The sequence below is a fragment of the Bubalus kerabau genome, chromosome 16, assembly GCF_029407905.1.
Source record: "Bubalus kerabau isolate K-KA32 ecotype Philippines breed swamp buffalo chromosome 16, PCC_UOA_SB_1v2, whole genome shotgun sequence".
NCBI lineage: Eukaryota > Metazoa > Chordata > Mammalia > Artiodactyla > Bovidae > Bubalus > Bubalus kerabau.
The window spans coordinates 73039313-73061732 of record NC_073639.1 but is presented as its reverse complement, the minus strand read 5'-3'; the positions used below and the strand labels follow the sequence as shown (position 1 = coordinate 73061732).

Here is a 22420-nt window from a genome sequence, read left to right as displayed (position 1 = left end):
AGAGAAGGGGAGAAGAATTTGGGAGAGTAAATGTAGTAGACCTGAGGAGCTCTGCTGTGAAGAAATAAGAAATGAGGTAGCAGCTCGAGGGGATGCAGGATCCAGACACAGGTGTGATGAGACAGGAGGCACTGCACCCTGCTTGTACGCCGACGGCAGTGATCCAGAAAAGCGGGAACAGGCCGACAGAGGGCGGGAAGCAGGAACGCTGAAGCCACGAAGCTGAGCAGAGGAGGGCATGGAAGCTGGTGCCCAGGTGGAGGGAGGCTGGAAGAGGGCAAGGCCAGTGTGTCCTCCTTCAAAGGACGGGAGCAGAGAGTGGGGAACAGACCCAGGCGGGTTGGTATGATTGACTGGAGGGTGCAGACGAAAACCTATTGTTTCTATTTTTAACTACTGTTTAGTGCTTCTATTATCCATTTTTAAAGCTACCTTTGGAACAACTCAAAGACTTTACATAAACTTAGTGCACATGGATTCATTAAATGAACAAACACCTGTGTCACCTTTTTTCTTTAAATAAAAAAGGTAAGAAGAGCCCCTTAATTAAATCTAGAAAGGATGCTGTTTAATGTGAAAACTGGCCCACTAACACATACACTGATACCCCTATGAATTTAGAAGGTCCCCAAAATGAAGAATCACAAGCAAAGACTCACAAGGAATGCTTCATTGAACTCAAAAGAGCATGGAAATTGCCTCTGAAGCTGATGAACACAGTCAAGCCACTGCAAAAACACTGGGCAACGCTCGTTCAGATCATCCGAGTTCTCCCCATGACCACACCGGTCAGCAAACTTGTGGCCAAAATCCAGCCACTCCATCTCCACAAGGACCTGGAAACCCTGCAGGGAAGCACCCAGGAGAGACCCGTTTGTGCTTGTCCAACCAAACCATGACTGTCCTGAACCCAAGGTCACCAACAGGAATCCACTCAGCCCATCAGGAGCCCCGACCCAGCCCCACGGCTGAACGACAGGACACATACTGAGGACGGTTTCCCAACTCCCCCGCCTCCACTCCATAGTCAGCAGAGGGGTGGTAACTGAGCGTCGAAGTCTTTGTTAAGACTGCATTTTTAGTGCTTCATTCACTTTAGTCACACTTTTGTCCCCTTCATATCTTATTTTTAAATTTCTTTCATGTTACACTTATGAAATCCTGTTTGTAAAATCTTTCCCTATCCCAGACTTACATATATTTTAGGGTACCTTAAAGGTTTTTCTTGTCTCTCTAACCCAACAGGTGATATTTCACAATAGGGTTCTTTCTCCACAGAACACTGTGGTGATATCTAGACCCATTATCCTAAAAAGCACGTCAAGATCCTTCCTACAGAAACCCCATTTTCCGGGGTAGCCAAAACTTTTCCATGTAGATATTCTGCAAAGGAAAATATGTCTTAGTACCTTGTTATCTACAATCCACCCCCTTTTAAGAGGGATAGGCACTGTGGTAGGTACTACCACAATTTAGCTCAAGGTAAAGGAGCAGTGATTCTAAACCATAGAAATTCCACTTTGACTGGACCGAACCACCTCAACCAAGACTTACCCTAAAACCCTGCCCGGTTTCCCCTGGTGATCCTGAAGCGTTCCGCCCTACCTCTATGGTTCGGTAGTAAGGGTCCAGCAGAAGCTTCGCCAGCGCCACAATCTGGGGGGTGCGGTCCCAGCCGTCGGAACAGTGCACCAGCACAGGCCGCTGGTCGCGGTCCACGGCGTGCACCACCAGGAGCGCCGACTTCAGCAGCACAGACAGGTGGTGGAGCCACTTGGTGCTCTCGAGAGCCGAGAGCCAACTGAAAAACGAAACACAAGGGGACAGGAAATGCTGGTTTTTATGAGACACTGGATCATGCCAAATACCCTCAAACTGAAAAGCAATTCCCATAGACATTGCCCTCCAAATAAACAGAAAATCTGTGTCTTTATAAAGTATGTACAAGGATTAGGCCCAGGCCCTACCATGCAACACAGGAAAGCCTTAGAAATAGGACAGTAATTAACAGGGCCACCTTTTGTTCCAAAATCTTACTGCTAATTACCCAGAGAGAATGAATAATTTTCAGTCTGTAAAGAGTTGTATCTATGCAGTAAAGTTAGTTCTTTCTGGAATTTTCTCCTAAAGAAAAAAATGCAACCACTTCTGAGATGGAAAAGAGAAAATATTTATATTTAATAATCAGCAACTCTGCCTAACAAGTTCTCAAAAAAAAGGAAAACTCAAATATATATGTCTGTGGGGACTCCCCTGGTGGTCCAGTTAAGACTCTGCATTCCCGATGCAGGGGGCCAGGGTTCGATCCCTGGTCTGGGAGCTCGATCCCACATGCTGCAACTACGAGTTCGCCTACACAACTCGAGATCCCACATGCTGCAACCAAGACTTGGCACACACAAATAATATAATTAAATATATTTAAAGCAATATGTGTCTGTAATAAGGTACAGTGGCTTCCCTAGTGGCTCAGATGGTAAAGTATCTGCCTACAATGCAGGAGACCTCGGTTCAACCCGTGGGTCAGAAGATCCCCTGGAGAAGGGAATGGCAACCCACTCCAGTGTTCTTGACCAGAGAATCCCATGGACAGAGGAGCCCGGTGGGCTACAGTCCATGGGGTTGCAAAGAGACAGACATGACCGAGGGACTAACACTTTCACAACAAGATACAAGTTGGATGCCACTCCAAAAACAGTGTCGATAACATCACTTACCACTACTGATCAAGTCTTGAATGTTTATGGATTAGAACTGGGTAGGCCCAAACTAATGATTTAGACTTACACAAATGAGTAGCCAGTGGCTGCACACTGTTACTGGGCTTAGTGAAGACTGTATTCAGCAGGGATCGAAAAAAATCTTTTTTCAAAAGGCCTTCAAAAAGTATCAGATCCCAGGAATTACCCCTTGGGAATAATGACAATAGGTTTTTTTAAATTGTACTGACATTTTGTTTCTTGTGCCCTGCCATGAATTCTACTCCCCACCCCCCACAAAAAGCTCAAATTTCTCGAAAATATCATCAGATCTGTGGTTAAGGCCATAGTCCAGGCCTTCAAACACTGAGTCTGAGAAGGGAATCAATACTTCTGTCAGGGGACTATGAGAAGGCTTTTGCCATGACGAGCCTATAAAGGCCTATTAAACCTTGGGGGATAAGTATGAATTTCTGGAACAGCCCGAAGAGGGGGCCTTTCCAGGCAAACAGACAACGTACTGCAAAAGCGCTGGCTTCACAAGGACTGGCTTGTTCTACCAGCCAGACTGGCTCCTAAGAGGGCAGACACCGTCTCAGGCACAGCTGCATTTGCCCTGTGCAGTGCCTAGCATATACTGAAGGTTCCTACTTTTTAAGTCGTGGGTAAAAGTTCTATCTCAAGACTTTCTATGGCCTATTAAATACCTGAGAAACATTGTTTGCAGGCAGATTCTTTATTCTTATTCCTCATACAGTCTTGAAAAAGCAAACTAAAAGGTGGGACTTAGGAGAACAAATGCCAAGTTACCTCCTGGCCCCTGGAGAAACAGTAAATGAGAACCCGGTTCTCCTGAATCTGACTGACCCATCCTTACAACCCAGTCAGTGTCTCCATGCCTAACACAGAAGCTGCATCCAAAATCTGCCAGCGGAGGAGGTACTGATACTGCACTGATCCTGTAGACTCCCTCGTCCTGTTCTCAAAATCTGAGAGAGAAACACAACCAGGCCCGGCCGGGCCCTCCACAGCTGCAAACAAGTGTCAGGAGGCCGGCTTACAGCTGCTCCCGCCACAGCCATAGCGTCTCTTTATCTACAAGGAAGCGTCGGTAATGCATTATGATCTGTGCCAAATACAGACAAGTCATTTCCTTCTTCCTTTACAACTCCCCTCCCCGACATTCATGTAGACCAAACAAGGGCTAATTCCATCTTCTTGACTCAGGAGCTTAAAAAACAGCTTTTTAAGAAAGACTTTTAACCTATGGAAGATATTAGAGATCAGGGAGTACTGACGCTATCCCTTATATAGGCAGGACAAACTGATAACCACAGAAATCAAGCCACTTGACTCGAGTCACGCAGTCAGTGGCAGGTGCCCTGGACCCTGAGCAGACTCGCTGTGTGCCATCAGTAGGGCAGGGAGCGCTACTAGCTGGGCTCTAAGCTCGTATAGCAGATGCAAACTGCTGACCCTCAGGCAAGACAGCCATCATTTCTTTGGTCAGGCTTTTCCCCAAGGACAACTGCTTCACCCTCTCGGCTGATTGCAACTATGATGAAATTAATCATTTGCTACCAGGAGTTTGTACAAGTGATTCAGGCAGCCACCATTTGATTTAATAAATCAAAGAATGCTGCAAAATTGATGCAATCATGAGATCTACTGAACAGAACTCAGGGAAACTGCTATGGGCTCTAGCACAAACACCAGAAAAGAGAAAACTCTATCTTCTCTGGCACCATTTCTGGCTTCCTGAAATAGTAAAACAGGGGCTTTTAAATATTTATCTGTCCATATTTGTTTTTACAGAGCATTCCTCCTAATTTATCTTGTATTCAAACAGTTCCCTTGTGGGGAGGGGTGTTATTTCACCTTCCTCACAGCAAATGCCAGCCATTCATTTTTAATAAGCAATAAAAATCATGGTAATGTTTTTAGTAAATAAGAAAGTAGTTTAAAATCAGAAGCAAATGTAAAAGGAGCTGATCTCCTGGCATGTTTAAAAGTTTAACCCTTTCTAGAACATGATGAATACACTTGCTCTTCAAGGTAAAACACTCCAGTTCAGAGGAGGTAAGTGTCACTACAGGATGTCAGAAAACAAAGAATTAAGTTACTCTGAGTCAAAAACGTAGAGAAGAGAAAGAGGAGGACCCAGAAAAAGTAAGGCAGTGGCGCTTCTGTTCTGAGGGTTGAGACCTGTTCCTTGCTGCACATTTTCAAACCTTTCAAAAGGCTAGATTTTACTCCCAGCTCCTCCTTTTTGCTGAATGATCTTCACACAGGAAGGAGAACACCACCCATGGACTCATGGTAAAACTGAAGTTTACCCAAAAAATAGCAAGACCCCACCAACTCATTAAAAAAGAAAAAAAAGGGCACTGCAAACTTAAAGCCAAGGCCAAGGTCTTACTTTCCCGGATCTGGCATCTGAGTGCACAGCAAACGCAGAGACTGAAAACTCCTCCGAATCGAATGAATATTTGCCATCCCCATAAAAACAACTTCACAGTTTGGGTAATACTCTGGAGAGAACAATAGAGAGAACACAAATATGGTGAATTTAACATCCACAACACCAAAGTTCAAAAGGAGCAAACTAGCTATAAAACAAATCCACTGTAGCTACTGACTAATGAAATACTGGTGTTTGGATGACTACTAGCCCAGTCCTTTAATGATGAGATGAAAACAGAGCTTGATTTTTAGCCATCTTTTCAAAAAGGAAGGATTTGTGAAAAAGATGTGTGGATGTGTCAGTCGCTCAGTTGTGTCTGACTCTGCGACCCCATGGACTGTAGCCTGCCAGGTTTCTCTGTCCATGGAATTCTCCAGGCAAGAATACTGGAGTGGATTGCCATTCCCTTCTCCATGTGAAGAAGAAACTGACATAAAATAGAAGCTTTTATTAAATTTAAAAAAAAAAAAAAAAAAGCTGTGTACTTCCACTTTAGGGCTTCTCAGGTGGCTCAGTGGTAAAGAATCCACCTGCCAATGCAGGAGATGTGGGTTTGCTCCCTATGTCAGGAAGATCCCCTGGAATAAGAAATATCAACCCACTCCAGAACCCTTGCCTGGGAACTCCAACGGACAGAGGGGCCTGGTGGGCTGCAGTCGATGCAGTCACAAAGAGTTAAACGTGACTGAATGACTGAGGGCACACGCGCACACACACACACACACACACACACACACTCTTCTACCTTACCCCAGGTTTACTTCTTGGGCCTCTGCTAACTTGCATCTCTGGAATCTATAAGAAGAACCTACCAGAACCATGTATTTATGCATTCAAACTCGGTGCTCAAACTGCTTTTTCCAGCAATTAGTTCACACCTGAATAAGGAACTTAGTGCTCTACCTGCTCCATCGGCCCACAACTGGCACCCAGGAGGCCCCTCCTTGGAGAAAGGCCCCTCCTTGCAAACAGTAGGGGTGCTCTAAGTCAGGACTGAGGTGCTTCACTAGAGTTTTGTATTTACTTCAATTTCTACCCCATGTTTTTCAAGTAAAAGCCATGTGAGGACTTTTCTATGGGGCCAGTGATGAGCATACCCAATGTCAAACACAATAAAAAGCTTTTAGAAGGCTGAGAAATCAAGCCACCAAAGCAGCAGCTTCCAAACTTAACAGGCCTTCTTAAGGGAGAGGACTGACTTTCCTTATCACCAAAAGGCTGGTACCAGGAAGGAAGAATCTGTGGTTTCACTGCACTCCCTCCTCCATTTCTCCCACGAGAAGAGCATGCAGTACTGTGAATCCAAGGAGCTGCGGCTCTCTCAGGACAGCCTGCGGAACATGGCTTTGCATTCATTTCAAAGTTGAGAACTAAGACCCAGTCGGGCATGGGCTGGACTCCCAAGGACAGAAGCACCGTGCACCTCACCTGGGCATTCACAACCTCCTCCTTTGGCTCGGTTTGCCACCGCGGCTGCATAGGAGCGTGCGTCCAAGATCAAAAGCTTCTGTGGCTGGATGGCTAAACTCTCTGCTCCTGAAGCATTTGACAGAGAAGAATCTGGGGACATCAGGAGCAGGAAGAAAAAGCGAAATGAACCTGTCTCTCCCAGAATTGTTGCAAAATAAAAAGGACAGGCACTTATTACCATACCCCAAAAACTCGATTAAGTGAAGTCCACCTAACCCAAACTACCTAAATACAATGGGACTTCTCTCCCGAGGTGTTTTCTATTTTGCCTACCATCTCTGATACTTCGGTTCTACCTAGAATGACTACAATGAAAGCCCAGTGTTTCCCTCATGGTCTGGAAACACTGTATAGGTCCCCTATCACATGCACAGTCCATCTTGTCACAACGGCAGAAAGACAACACTCTAGTGCTCTTAACCAAGTTTGAAAGAGAAGGTCTTCTGGTTTTTGCCAAGACCCATGACTCCTCAAACGATCCCACTAACTGAAGCTTCACTCTCACTCTTCTATGAAACCAAATTCTGTCTTAAAAGAAAAAGGTCATTTCAAGAAAAGTTTCTCAGATGCTATAAACACTTGCTGCCAGAGGCCCAGGGACTCCTTACCGAACTCCACATCAGAGAGGTCTCCTGCACAGGGGAAGTCCCGGGGACTGTTCCTAGCCGATGGCTTGCTGCCACCGGATCGGGAGTCGGAGGCACAAGCTTTGGCTACGGACTGCACCAGGTGCTCATCGTCGGCGTTCCTCCAGCCCCACCAGCTGACCTCTGGCTGTCCGCAGCGGGCAATGACGGCTCCGTTGCTCTGGTGCCTGTGCGGGGAACAAGACGACAGCTGCACCCAACCCTGTGGCCCCATTCGGATATTCTGAGCTCATACACAAAGCGACACAGGAGACTTTAAATGCCTTAATGAATGGTTTGACTACAGGTATGTGATGGGTTAACTTCAAGGCCTCCCAGGGCAGAAGTCTTATAAACCATCAAGAATAATGAAATCTATCTGGATCTTTCTGGATTATCATACCATTTTAGAGACCTTTGTAGAATAAACCAACGAAATGATAAATGTGTATTCTTACAGAAAACAAAATATTCATAAAGAATATATGAATAAGTACTTTTGGAAAATTAGGTAAAAAATAAAATACCAACACCACACTAATTCTGCTACTTAATAATGAAGCATTAATCGCTTTTTAATACTACACCTGCATATCCAAGCTTAATGGATGCTAAGACAAACATCTGTTTCCTCCTGACTTCTGAGGACCCAGCATAGCAACTTGCAATTATGGCTGGCTTGAGGATTCTTTTCAAAACAAGATCCCACATTTGGGACTGAAATATTTACCTGGCCCACAGTGGACTGCTTTACAAAACCTCCTGAGATTTCATGAGTCACAACTGCTCTTACTATAGGCAGATAGCTAAATGAGCCAGTTATCCTTCCGTAAACTCTTAGAAGGAAATGAATAGCATAAACATCAATAAGCCATACTCTGATAAGATCCTTTTTCACGAAAAAAAAGACCAGAAATCATACTCATTGTCTATCCAAGCTTTTCCTAATTAGGAATTTTAGTAAGGTAATTTTAGCAGCTAAGAAGTTGTAAGGGTAATGTAATTTGGTGACAAAAAGGAATCAAGCTCTAATACATATCACAACATGGATGAACCTTGAGTATATTATTGCTCCAAAGTGAAAGAAGTCAATCACAAAAGACCACATTATGATTCCATTTATACAGTGTCCAGAACAGGAAGATCTATAGAGACAGCGTGTAGATTTACTGATAACCCAGAGCTAGGGAGTGTGAGGAGGGAACGGGGAGTGTCTGCTAATGGGTCTGGGATTTCTTTTTAGGGTGGGGAGAACGTACTAAAGTAAGTGTAGTGACGGTCATACAACACAGTGAATATACTTAAAAACACTGAGCTATACACATTAAAAAAAAAAGGTGAACTGTATGTGACATCTCAATAAAGCTGTTTAGATGTTATAAAAGTAGTCAGTTCACTATAGAAATAAATGAGTAAAAAGCTAGTAAGCAAAAAATTTTAATATCTCCCAAATTCTATATCCTAGAGAGAATAGTCAATGTTCTTTACTCCCATTAAAATTGTTTCCAAATACACATTCATCCACATAAAACATATGTGGATGTTTTATGCACAGATGGGTTTTTAACAGACTATTGCATCTATATGTCTTGTTCAAAGGACAATGTGAGAAAGTTTTTTGTTTTTAATCCTAAAACTCATAAACAATAAAATTAAATTTGGCAACAATAAATTCCACTGGAATCATCAGTTTGTTTGTTGTTTTTAAATCCTCCCTCATTAGGAGAGACAAATAATAGAAAGTGCTCGTGTACTGCCAACACAACAATTAGGTCAACTGCTGAACGGCCAAACTATAAACGAAACCTCAGTGATTCTTAAAGGGCCTACTAGCATACAATAATAGATGCTGGGTAACCAATGAGCTGAGGGGCGGCAGCTCTCTACAGAATAGGCTGGTGGGGCCTCTGCTGCACAGCCTTTTTTTCCGAAATTTTTCCCAGCAACGCTTGAGAAGAACTATAGATGGCACTCTTCAGCCTGGGTCTTGGGTTTTAAGGGTCATCGTATGACAGCTAGATCACAACTGAATTGCTGCAAAAAGCAGCTTCTGCAGTCATCTAAATGCTTTAGGTAGCATGAAAGAGAACAAGAACACTGTAGCTAAAAATCACTAGAGTGTTTCTATCATTTTAAAACAGAACCAGGAAAAATAAAACTTAAGATGTTCAATGGATGAGTCCCCTACTAAACAGTGAATTCTTCAATTTCACATAGAGAAAGATACAAATGTTTAAACTATCCCAAAGTTAGTATTAGTCAAACTCCCTAAATGACTAGAAAAGTTGCTAAGTCGTGTCCAACTCTGTGACTCCATTGACCGTAGCCCTCCAGGCTCCTCTGTCCATGGGACATCCCAGCCAAGAATACTGGAGTGAGTTGCCATTACCTTCTCCATGAGATCTTCCCGACCCAGGGATGGAACCCGGGTCTCCTACGTTGCAGCAGATTATTTACCGTCAGAGCCACCAGACAGCCCCATGACTAGAAGTTTCTAAGAATCACTCAATGCAGAGTGAGAGAGCTGTGACTTGCACTACAGATGGGCAGCCTTGGCACTGTCTTGCCGTGTTAACGCAATCTCCATCTTCAATAATAAAGCCAATTAAGCACTCTCTCGTCACCATGGGAGAAAGCACTGATCAGATGCTGGTTCAATGTGGTGCTTTCAAGTAAGTGCGGCCAGCAACCTCAGGAGTCATTAGCGATCTACAGACAACTACATTCAGTAAACACATGTTGGATTCAGAAGCATCTTGCCACCTGAGCTAACAAAGCTCATTCCCTCTGGCATAAACTCTGGAAGGGAAAAGAAGCTTCCCATGTTTATTGTAAGTCTTTCTTCGGCCTACACTTTTAGGCCTCTCTACCAACAGGAAGAATTTCACTGAAAGACCCTTGCTTTGAGATGAGAGTCCTTTCCCCTTACGCTCAAAGTCAGCAAACTCCGCAAATGACAGGGCTGCTGATCTAACACAGCTGCTGGCCGCACAGCAGCAGCTGGCGGCTTTCCCTATTTGAGCTGGGCCGATCACTGATAAGACTCCTAAATCCTTTCAGCTTGCGCTGCTCTCTAATTCCTGTGTCAACCTTACCACTTGAATGATAGGTAAATTTGGTGACCTACTTTTCTAGAGGTGTCTGAAAACAACAGTGATGAAAACTGAGATTGAAAATTTAATGGGTTTCCCTGGTGGCTCAGATAGTAAAGAACCTGCTTGCAATGCAGGAGACCTGGGTTTGATCCCTGGGTTGGGAAGAACCCCAGGGGAAGGGAATGGCTACCCACTCCAGTATTCCTGCCTGGAGGATTCCATGGACAGAAGGGTCTGGCAGGTTACAGTCCAGGGGGTCACAAAGAGTCGGACACGACTGAGAGACTTTCACTGGGCCAGAAGCAACTGTGTACTTTCACATCTCTCCTTCTTTGGGATGGCCACTAAAATCTGCCTTCCATGGACTAAGAAAACAAGCTGGTTACCTCACTAGGAATTACACAAGAAGTTTTAAACCCCTTCTTACCACCTCAGTATTTCAATGGACTTCTTCCTGGCATGAGCTTCTAACTAAGCCTCACTGGTTTGGCCCAAATTCAAGGAGAGTCCATCAAGTCCGCAAATGGGGAAAATGAAATGGGGACTGTGAATATTACAAGGACATCTGAAATTGTTCCAAAACATGAGGGAATGACTTCTTAAAAACTTCACATGATTTGTGAGAACTCAGCTAGATAGTCACTGAATCATAAAAGCAGCCCTCAGGAATACAATCTACTCCAGACACTGATTAGGAAGCCTTGTCTTACAGAGTCATTCAGATGTCAGAGCATACCTGTGAACTGAGAACATCATGGGAACAGACTGAGGTCAGTCAGGGAACTTGCTCAAGGTGCCACAGCAAGGCAGAGAGAAGACTTGAGTTCTAACACCTGTGCTTGTTACCACACCACCACCCCTTCTAGAATTTGGCTCCCTTGACTCTCCTGCCTCTGATCTCCAGTGTCTTCTAACCAGCCAAGCGCTACCCTTCTCTAAATGCTCCCTCTCAAAACAAACTTCTTCCATGTGGCAATATTTTAACCACAAAGACAATCACAAATCTACATCCCCCATTCTCACTTTCCAGGACTCATCTCTCTCAATCCAAAGGTCATCAACTGAAGCTAAAAGCAGTGACTACATTATCTTCCCATAGGATGTCAGAAGAGAGCTTGCCTGGTGGCTCAGTGGTAAAAAATGTGCCTGCCAATGCAGGAGACACAGGTTCGATCCCTTGTCCTGGAAGATCCCACAGGCTGTGGAGCAGCTAAGGCCCCTGCGCCACAGCTACTGAGCCTGTGCTCTAGAGCCTGGGAGCCACAACCACTGAGGCCCACTGCCCTAGAGCCCAAGGTCCGCAACGAGAGAAACCACTGCAATGAGAAATCTGCGCACCACAACGACAGGAGACCCCACTCGCCTCAACTAGAGGAAAGTCCATGCAGCAACGAAGACCCAGCGTAGACATAAATAAACATTTAAAAAAAACAATGTCAGAAGGATCTTAAAATAGCAAATCCAGCCATTTTTTAATCAAAACTTTCTTTTCAGTGTCAATTGAATCATCAGGTAGAGTTCTAGTGAAGTACTGACTGGTACATGACTGGATGAGCAACTTAAACAGTAAGGAAGTATGCAGTAGCCTGGAGAGCTCCCTGAACCAACCCCACCCCACCCCCAGGTTAGCAGCGCCAGAGCATAGACCAAACGCACAGGGCGGCAGCAGCAGACCGAGCTGGGCCTGGCCAGGCTTCCTCACCTGTAGACGACAGCAGGGATGCGCTTCCAGGACCGGAAGCCTGCAACACTTTCCAGTTCTTTGTCAGTGATCCAGGCAGGCACTATGAGCTCCTGTGGATAGCTCCCACACAGCCTAACAGGGATGGTGAGGAAGAGGGAAAAGGGAAAGAGGAGGAGAGACTCAAGTGAGCCAGGGTAAGGGTGTGCATCAAGCTACCCCAGAGACAGTTAAAAAGGCAGCAAGGAGCAAGATTTGAAGTTCCGCCCTGCTTAGTGGAGTGGGTTGCCCTAAGTGTTATATACGTCAAGTGATACTATCTTGGGTTGTTCCACTTGATGCTGCCTTTTGGAAATCTGGCCATCTTAACAATCAATAAAAAAAGGGAGTTGAGAGGCACTCACTCTACTGTAACTGTTGTAACCAATACATGGATCATTTCTAACTACACAGGTACCCAGTTCAACTGCAGAGGTGGAAGTCTGTGTTACTCTACCTGGCCCTCAGTCTTTCAGGGAAACATAAGAAGTGCAAGAGCCCACAGTTTCGACTTCCCAGAGACCTCATAGGATTACTAACATGCTGTCTGATGTGAACCAGACAAGGTGTCCTAATTGTAGGTAACAGGTGCAGCTATGGGTATACAGATGCAGCACGGTGGGTCAGCCTCATATGCATACACAGTCACAGCCCCATTAAGCCAAGTCAGTGATGTGAGTATACTATTAATCATCATTTCTATAAAACACACTTCAGAACTACACTCGGAGGGGGGGGAAGCCAGTTTTTTTTTAATTTAATTTTTATTTTATCTTACAGTTGACTTACAGCGTTGTGTTTAAAAAAGCTGCTTTCATTAGGGAAAATATTAGTAGGTGTTTTGTTTGTCTTACTTCACTCAATATTTGGATCACTATACTCCTGTCCTCTAAGTATTACATTACCCAGTAGTCAGCTCTTTACCAAGTGAGAGCTGCTCACTTGGCAGATAAGCAGTCTCCAGTATAGGAAAGGTGGGTTATATGTGAGCAAAGCCTGTCGCAGCCTCAGGCTCCCTGAGGACCCCCTCCCACCTTCATTCTCTCCTTTGACTTGTCAGCTGAGAACAGGCCAAGGTATGACACATCTGTAGCTCCTGATTCTTGGCAACACCTCCTTGGCCAAGGTCCATGTTAAGAGCTGTATATAGTAATTAGCTGTAGTTTTTCCAGCAAAAAATGAAATGCTCTGACGGCTACCCACAAACAGTCCAAGAAAATAGCTATCATAATCTGAGGCAGTTGGAAAGATAAGAGAGTGATTAATGTCTCCAACTGCTGTAGGGAAACTTAAGAGGAGAAGGATATGTTAATTTAAAAATTCTGGACAGTTTTCTTTCATTTTATAGAAATTTGAATCACCAAAATCATAGTTAATTAACTGCCCTTCCCTATCAAAGTTCTTATACGTTCCAAGGAAATATTTAATAATGGTTACATTAGTTTTTAAAAGTTACACAATCATAGCTATGACATTAGTTTTAGATCAATGAATTAATGAACAGAATAAGACTTAAGCCTTTTCATATGATCTGGGGTAAAAGTACGTAAAAACCAGCTCCTAAGTGTTTTATCGAGTAGTGATAAGGACAACAGAAACTGCCTGCCTATAGGTATTTAGACGTACATGTGCCAGAAGAGAGGCCTGGAGGGGAATGGAAGGAAAACTCCAGGATCCTACTAAGTAAGAATCTCTTTCCACTCCAGTGATAGCAATGGAAACAGAAGGCTCAACAAGTACTCTGAAAATCACGCACTTATATTTAATAAATAAAACTCTGTTTTGAAGAAAAATTTTAAATTCAAATGTTCTGCCACATGAGAATTGGGGTTTCTTGAAAAGGCAGCGGTCATGGAACACAGGCCACAGGGACCAAATACAACTCACTTGTACTTCTCATTGATGTTAGAAATCCTCCAGGCGTTGTTCATATCAAAACCCATCCGCTCCACCTCGTTTTTAAACCTTGACGTTACATGTTCCCCTAGGGACCAAAGACAGACAGGAGAAAGGAAGAAATGAGTACGATTTTGCAAAACAGGTGGAATAAAAGCACTGGTACCCTTAGTTTTTTTTTTTTAAGTATTGTAATAAATACCATATTTAGTTTTAAAAAAAATCTCCTGCTGGGCTAAGATTATAAAAAAATGAGGAAATTAATTCTGATCAAAAATATTATCTCTTCAATTAAAAATAAATTTAAAACATTAAAAAGGAATTGATATTATCTCATCTAATCACTACTATCAAATTTAAGGGCAGTATCACTGAGCGCATGTTACAGAGGATAAAACAGACTGGGGAGATTATTACGGCAGCTCTGTCTGATCCCAAAACCCACGTTCTTGTCACTATACTGGCTAGCTTCCTATTTCCACACTCAGACTGATGGTATACATAATAAATAAAATCAGTAAGTTCACCAAGACGAGTAATATGGATCTGTAACTCCTGATGAGAAACCCTCTGGGCCAGATTTCAGAAATTGAGCTTTCTGGATTTTAAGGTGGTATATGTATTATCAGTTCAGTTGCTCAATCATGTCCGATTCTTTGAAACCCCCTGGACTGCAGCACACCAGGCTTCCCTGTCCCTCACCAACTCCTGGAGTTTGCTCAAACTCAATGTCCATCGAGTTGGTGAAGTCATCCAACCATCTCATCCTCCGTCGTCCCCTTCTCCTCCTGCCTTCAATCTTTCCCAGCATCAGCATCTTTTCAAATGAGTCAGTTCTTGGCATCAAGTGGCCAAAATATTGGGAGTTTCAGCTTCAGTCCTTCCAATGAATATTCAGGACTGATTTCCTTTAGGATGTACTGGTTGGATCTCCTTGCTGTCCAAGGGACTCTCTCAAGAGTCTTCTCCAACACCACAGTTCAAAAGCATCAATTCTTTGGCACTCAGCTTTCTTTATAGTCCAACTCTCACATCCATACATGACTACTGGAAAAACCATAGCTTTGACTAGACAGATCTTTGTTGGCAATGCTGGGTTAATGATCTCAAAAGCATTAAACAAACATTAACATCTTTACAGTGCAAAACATGGATAACTCAAACTAAGTGGGTTAAATAAAGCAGCAAATAGCTAGCTCAGATAAAGTCAAATCACCAAATAAAATTAAAATCTTTGATTTTCAGAACCTTATAGATTACAGAATTGCAGTTAAAAGATCATGGGGTTCCCTGGTGGCTCAGTGATAAGGAATCTGCTTGTCCATGCAGGAGATATGAATTCAATCCATGGTCCAGGAAGATCCCACATGCCTTGGAACAGCCAGGCCTCTGTGCCACAGCTATGAAGCCTGTGCTCCAGAGCCCAGAGTCGCAACTACTGAACCCACAAGCTGCCAACTACTGAAGCCTGCACTTCTACAGCCCATGCTCTGCAACGAGAGAGGCCACCGCAATGACAAGCCCGTGCACCATAGCTAGAGAATAGCCCCCACAAAAAGCCAAGCAATAACAAAAACCCAGCACAGCCAATAAATAAATAAAAGATCATAAGACTTTAACTGCCTGTATCCATGAATCTCAAGAAACACCATACTTCTAATTAGAACGCCGAGCATTTATAAGAACATCCACCCAAAACAAGTATAACCTGCCTACAATTGCCTTCATGGATTTGGCTCCTTCTTCCTTAAGACAGCGAGCTACAAAGGCAGAAATGAACTAAATATAAAAGTCATTAAATCTGAAATATTTCCTTCCATGAGAACAGAGGCCTAGAACAGTAATTTTATGAAGAACAAACAACAACAAACCACTCAGCAGTCCCTCTAACATATATAGCATTATAGGCTGAAAAGTAAACACTGGCAGGGTCTGGGAGAAACTACAGTGACAAAAGCACAGAACAGCCGGCCCTGGTGATCAAAGCTTTGCTCTCCCTGGGAGAAGAGCTTCAGAACAGGAAACAGCAATTACCTCAATGAAGGACAAGTCTATAAAACTATTTCCCATTTAAACTGCTCTTCTTGAGCTTAAACTAGGTATTGTATGTTTCCTGAAGGAGAGCTATAAAAAGATGAGGTTCAGAGATGCAAGAGGAAATAATCAACTGAATCTATTCCATTCTGGCAAAGTTTTAAAAGCGATATAATCTTTCAAACAGGAAAAAGCTATCTGAATTGGGAGTGCCATCTGTCTACAAACTGTAAGGAATGGTGATCATCAAGAATTCTAGACAGGGAGTCTTTTCACTTATAATCACAATACAAAAGCTGTAAAACTATGGCCACTTCTAAGTTCATTAACTAATGACAAGTTTTCTCCCAACTTGGAATACAGTTCCAAGTCTCTGAAAAATGTAAAAAGGTATTTACTTAGTGGTCATTTACATTAGTACCCCTATCTTAATGGACACCCAGACACCCTCAATAGAACCCTATAAATTCAAGAGTAACCATCTCCACCTCCCTCCCCTCCTCCTCGGGCAGTTTTCTACATAGAACCACTGCCCAAGAATGGGTTTAGAATTCCCATTCCCAGCATGAAACTGAGCTACAAACAAACATATACTGAGTAGCCATCATTTAAAAAAATCTGTTATTTCAAGTTCCTTGAGAACAAAGAATGAGTTTAAATTCTCTTTGTATTCTCTAAAGCAGTGACTTCATCAACTTGGAATCCAAACCATCACAACCTACAGTAAGAATGTTTTACACCACAATTCAACACAATGTATTTTTTAAGAGTTTCATAAAACAATACTGACCCTTGCTATGTGTGTGACTCATTGATGTTTTCTATCCTAAGTGTTTCATTTCATACTTCATTCCTTAAAACTTCGATTTCATGACCCACTGGTGGATCACAACCTGCTGTTTGAAAACCATTGCTTGAAAAAAAAACTGAGCAGCAGACTTTACATACACAGAGTAATTCAACTGGCTTTTGCTAAACTGTTAGAAGTTTACTTGTGCTCATCCTGCCAGAAAAGTGCAAGCCAAGCACAAATATTGCTGGGTTTTCCTTAAGAACTCCCATCTTAGAATTCTCATATCTCCAGCAATTCAACATCAGATATGCTGTAATACCCCAATTTATTTGTTGCTTTTTATTTCCATTTCGACCCTTCCTATGGGCCTTCCCCATCCCCAAATGAGGTCTGTACCTCTTTAACGTTTTGTATTTCTTATACTACATACAGTCCAGCAATTATTTTAATGAGAATAAAAACTTTTCTTTAAAGCAGTAAGTTCCTCTACCATAAATACAGTTATCAACCAGCAGTCTACAAAAATTTCCCCCCAAAAGTCTAGCTCCCGGGGTGATTCTGAGTACTCACTCACACCTACAGTCATATGTAACCTAAAGGCCTGGGGCAGAAGGGCCAGGCCCGTACCCAGGACGTGAGGAAGATCAGTACCTGAGTCAGAGAAGGTGAGAAACAGCCTCCAGATTTTCAAATATGGAGAGAAGAACCCTTCTTTTCTGTGAACTGAGGGCCCAGTTCAGTTGTCTAGATGTACAATTACTGGACTGCGATCAAACTCGGAAGGCAGACTGCTGACAAGGGCTTTTACTTCATCTAAACAGGCAGCTGCACAACAGTATATGGCCCAGAGTCGTGCTGTTCATGGTTAATCAAAAGGTGCTTATCAGGCAATTCACAGAGAAGAGGTCAGAGAGGCGGGTCTGATGCTACTAAACTAGCAACTCAATTGCCCAGTCATCTGTCAGACTCCAGATTAAAAGCTCACATACAGAACTACCGCCAAGAAGACAGCTAAAACGAGAAGGATGTTGAGCATACAGCTTGAGTCCATTCTTATTTAGACTTTGAAATGGGGCTAACAGCAGAGTCAGGAGTTTTGCAATGAACTCCAACAGCATTATGGAGACTTCCTCCAAAACAGATTAAGACTTAGAGCAATGTGGCCACAGGATGGCTGGCTAATTATGACAGGTTCAACAGTCAGAAACTAAGATTCACACGAATACAAGGTAATGATATAATAATTTTCCCATTTCCCTCCTCTCTGACACATTCTACTCTTAATAGGCTAGGCAGAGAAGAGTCCATAAAAGGTTTTAATAACTTCTGAAAGACTAAACTAACTTTTACCCTTCAGAGTCTATGCCTGTGATCTCATGTGCTGGGGCAGGTTAAAAAATAGCATGACTTTGAAACATCTCAGGCGCCGTCTCACCTAAAGATGACTTAAAAGAATGTGGTTGTCTGGTCTGCTCCTAACTGGTGAGTAATACTGTAGCCACTACCAATACTCAACATTATTGGGTAGAGACAGAAGAACTAGGTTGACTGGCTCTAAAAATGCCACCACAGTATTTTTCAAGGGCAAGTTTTCCTCTGTACTTCACAGTGAAAATATATGAAAGGAAAAAGGCATACATATACATACGTATTCAAACCAAGTCACTGAAGTTCAGTAAGACTGCATATGACCTGCAGCAGGTTGACTTCAGTGTGGAACATACATATTAAAAACAAAATACAACCTTTAATCCTAGAGTCAGTTCCAATCAGTTACAATGGTATCATTTTATATATTCATACTTTCCAAAATGTTTTCATAAGCATGATACTTAGGAGGCACTCAAGCATTCACTGAACTGAAACAGAGCTGATTTTCAGAATATACAGATCAGCTTGGGCAGGAAGAAGAAATATGTCCCACACTTTGAAGAACACAGGAAACTGAAGTAAAGAGAGGACACATGGCTTGCCCGGCGCTGTTTTAAAAATTAAATGGTAGAGTATAGGTTTGAATTCCGGTTTTCTAGTCCCTAAATCAGTATTTTGCCCCCCCAAATGCCTCCATCCACAAACCCATGAAAAAAACAGGAAACTGTGGATGTCCTGGTGGCCAACGAATACCAAATATCTTCAAGGAAAGAAAGGTCTGGGAACTAAAATCATCTCACCTCAAGACAAAGCCATCTATAAATAATAAACAGGAATTAAGTTCTGACCTGGTACATCTTAGGAATATTCTAAGAGTTGACTCAAATCCTAAAGAAATTAAATTATCAAGGAAATAAGGAATCACCTAACGATGAGGAATTTACAGTCTGTGGTTGTGAGAGAAACAGGTTAGGAGAAATTCAAGCCTTCTTAACTAAACACTGTTAACTAAAACTAAATACTGTTAACTAAAGCCCAAAACTAGGGAATGCCTTTTGGAATTAAGAGCCTTAAATAAATCAAAGTTCTTATATAACATAATACAAGGTACACACAATAACTTAACATAATACAACAAGGTGCACCCGATAACTTCATTATCCAAGGAGACAGCAGAGATTAAACAATACTTAAGACGTACTGGGGGGCTTCCCTGGTGACTCAGTGATTAAAGAATCCACCTGCCAATGCAGCAGACCCAGGTTCGATCCCTGATCTGGGAAGATGCCACACGCCATGCAACAGCTGACCCCGCAGCACCACATTTAATGAGCCTGGGCTCCAGGCCCTGGGAGCCGCTACTACTGAGTCCAGGTGCTGGAATTCTCGAAGCCCACACTCCACAACGAGAGAAGCCACAGCAATGAGAAGCCTGCACGCTGCAACAGAGTAGCCCCCACCGGCCACTACTAGAGGAAAGACTGCACAGCAACAAGCACCCTGTACAGCCAAAAATAAATAAATATTAAAAGAAAAAAACAAGACTCCGCCTTGCACCCAGATTCCCTGGTCTGGGAAGATCTCATATGCCAGAGAGCAACTCGGCCTGTGCACCACAACTACTGAGCCTGTGCTCTAGAACCCGCGAGCCACACCTACGGAAGCCCACACGCCTGGAGCCCATGCTCCACAGCGAAAGAAGCCACTGCAAGGAGAAGCCGTGCACTGAAATGAAGAGCAGTCAACTAGAGAAAGCCCAGGCACAATCATGAAAACCCACCACAGCCAAAAAATAAAGTCTGAGAAATGTGCATTAAAAAAAAAGGAAAATATGTAATGGGGACTTCTCTGGTTGTCCAGTGGTTAAGATTCCGTGCTTCTACTGCAGGAAGCACAGATTTGATCCCTGGTCAGAGCAATGAGGGAGACCTGGGTTCGATTCCTGGGTTGGGAAGATCCCCTGGAGAAGGGAAAGGCTACCCATTCCAGTACTCTGGCCTGGAGAATTCAGTCCATGGACTGTATAGTCCATGGGGTCGCAGAGTCAGACATGACTGAGCGACTTTCACAGGGAATTAAGATCCCATATGCCGTGTGATGTGGCCAAATAAAAACAACTTAAAAAAAAAGATGTAATGGCTAAAAATTTAGCAAATATACATGTAAAATTCACAAATTAATTGGATTTAAAATTACTTTAAAAACTCAAAAAAAAAAAAAAAAACCTGAAAAGACCCATTAACAAACAAAAAAAACCAATGGCATATAGAGAAGGAAAAAGAAAGATGGAACAGATAAAGAAGTGAAGTGAGAGAGTGCTTAGGTACATTTTCATCACCTTCCAAGGCCCCTTGTCGGTGATTTGTGGGAACCACTGTGGGTTCCCCTGGCTGACCAGGCTTGTGGGAGGCTCAGATTCCTAAGACTTTCCCTGAGGCTCCCCAAGGGCAGCTGCCTGTTTTTCACCTCATATCCACAGCACATCTTACAATCAGTTCCCAATAACTAAGAACTGCTTTCAAGTTCTGGCTCTGTCAATGCCCTGCAGTTCAGTTCAACTGCTCAGTCGTGTCCAAAAAACTCTTTGCAACCCCATGGACTGCAGCACCGCCAGGCCTCCCTGTCCCTTACCAACTCTCGGAGCTTACTCAAACTCATGTCCATCGAGTCAGTGATGCCATCCAACCATCTAATGCTCTGTCGTCCCCTTCTCCTCCAGCCTTTTCAATCTTTCCAGCATCAGGGTCATCTCCAATGAGTCAGTTCTTCACGTGAGGTGGCTGAAGTATTGGAGCTTCAGCTTGAGTCCTTCCAATGAATATGCAGAACTGATTTCTTTTAGGATTGACTGGTTTGATCTCCTTGCAGTCCAAAGGAATCTCAAGAGTCTTCTCCCAACACCACAGTTCAAAAGCATCAATTCTGCAGTGCTCAGCTTTCTTCATGGTCCAACTCTCACATCCGTACATATGACTACTGGAAAGACCATAGCTTTGGCTATACGGACCTTTGTCAGTAATGTCTCTGCTTTTTAATATGCTGTTGAGGTTGATCATAGCTTTTCTTCCAAGGAGCAAGCATCTTTTAATTTCATGGCTGCAGTCACCATCTGCAGTGATTCTGGAGCCCCCAAAAATAAAGTCTGTCATTGTTTCCCCATCTATTTGCCATGAAGTGATGGGACTGGATGCCATGATCTTCCTTTTTTGAATGTTGAGCCAGCTTTTTCAGCCTCCTCTTTTACTTTTATCAAGAGGCTCTCTAGTTCTTCTTCGCTTTCTGCCATAAGGGTGGTGTCATTTGCATATCTAAGGTTATGATGTTTCTCCTGGTAATCTTGATTCCAGCTTGTGCTTCATCCAGCCCCGCGTTTTGCATGATGTACTCTGCATATAAGTTAAATAAGCAGCGTGACAATATACAGCCTTGACGTACTCCTTTCCCAATTTTGAACCAGTCCATTGTTCTATGTCTGGTTCTAACTGTTGCTTCTTGACCTGCATACAGATTTCTCAGGCAGGTATGGTGGTCTGGTACTCCCATCTCTTGAAGAATTTTCCACTGTTTGCTGTGATCCACACAGTCAAAGGCTTTATCGTAGTCAATGAAGATGTTTTTCTGGAATTCTCTTGCTTTTTCTATGATCAAACAGATGTTGGCAATTTGATCTCTGGTTCCTCTGCCTTTTCTAAATCTAGCTTAAACAGCTGGAAGTTCTTGGTTCATGTACTGTTGAAGCCTAGCTTGGAGAATTTTGAGCATTACTTTGCTAGCATGTGAGATGAGTATAATTGTGTGGTAGTTTGAATATTCTTTGGCATTGCCTTTCTTTACAATTAGACTGAAAACTGACATTTTCCAGTCCTGTGGCCACTGCTGAGTTTTCCAAATTTGCTCGAATATTGAGTGCAGCACTTTTACAGCATCATCTTTAAGGATCTGAAATAGCTCAGCTGGAATTCTATCACCTCCACTAGGCTTTGTTTGTAGTGATGCTTCTTAAGGGCCACTTGACCTCGCACGCCAGGATGTCTGGCTCTAAGTGCCTGATCACACCACTGTGGTTATCTGGGTCATGAAGATCTTTTTTGTGTAGTTCTTCTGTGTATTCTTGCCACCTCTTCTTAATATCCTCTGCTTCTGTTAGGTCCATACTGTTTCTGTCCTTTATTGTGCCCATCTTTGCATGAAATGTTTCCTTGGTATCTCTAATTTTCTTGAAGAGATCTCTAGTCTTTCCCATTCTATTGTT

General features: G+C 43.1%; 1 protein-coding gene across 6 annotated transcripts in view; it reads right to left on the bottom strand.

The window, feature by feature from the left end:
• The window catches only part of MTMR3 (myotubularin related protein 3), a 132315-nt gene that overhangs the window by 12363 nt on the left and 97532 nt on the right, over window positions 1–22420 (bottom strand). For all 6 annotated transcript variants that reach the window (XM_055549460.1, XM_055549459.1, XM_055549462.1 and 3 more), the window contains 7 exons: window positions 13962–14058; window positions 12057–12170; window positions 7242–7447; window positions 6592–6723; window positions 5119–5230; window positions 1606–1801; window positions 660–845 (listed from right to left, as the gene is read on the bottom strand). In XM_055549460.1, the coding sequence (XP_055405435.1) occupies window positions 660–845; window positions 1606–1801; window positions 5119–5230; window positions 6592–6723; window positions 7242–7447; window positions 12057–12170; window positions 13962–14058 (1043 nt within the window). The remainder of the gene's footprint in view (window positions 1–659; window positions 846–1605; window positions 1802–5118; window positions 5231–6591; window positions 6724–7241; window positions 7448–12056; window positions 12171–13961; window positions 14059–22420) is intronic.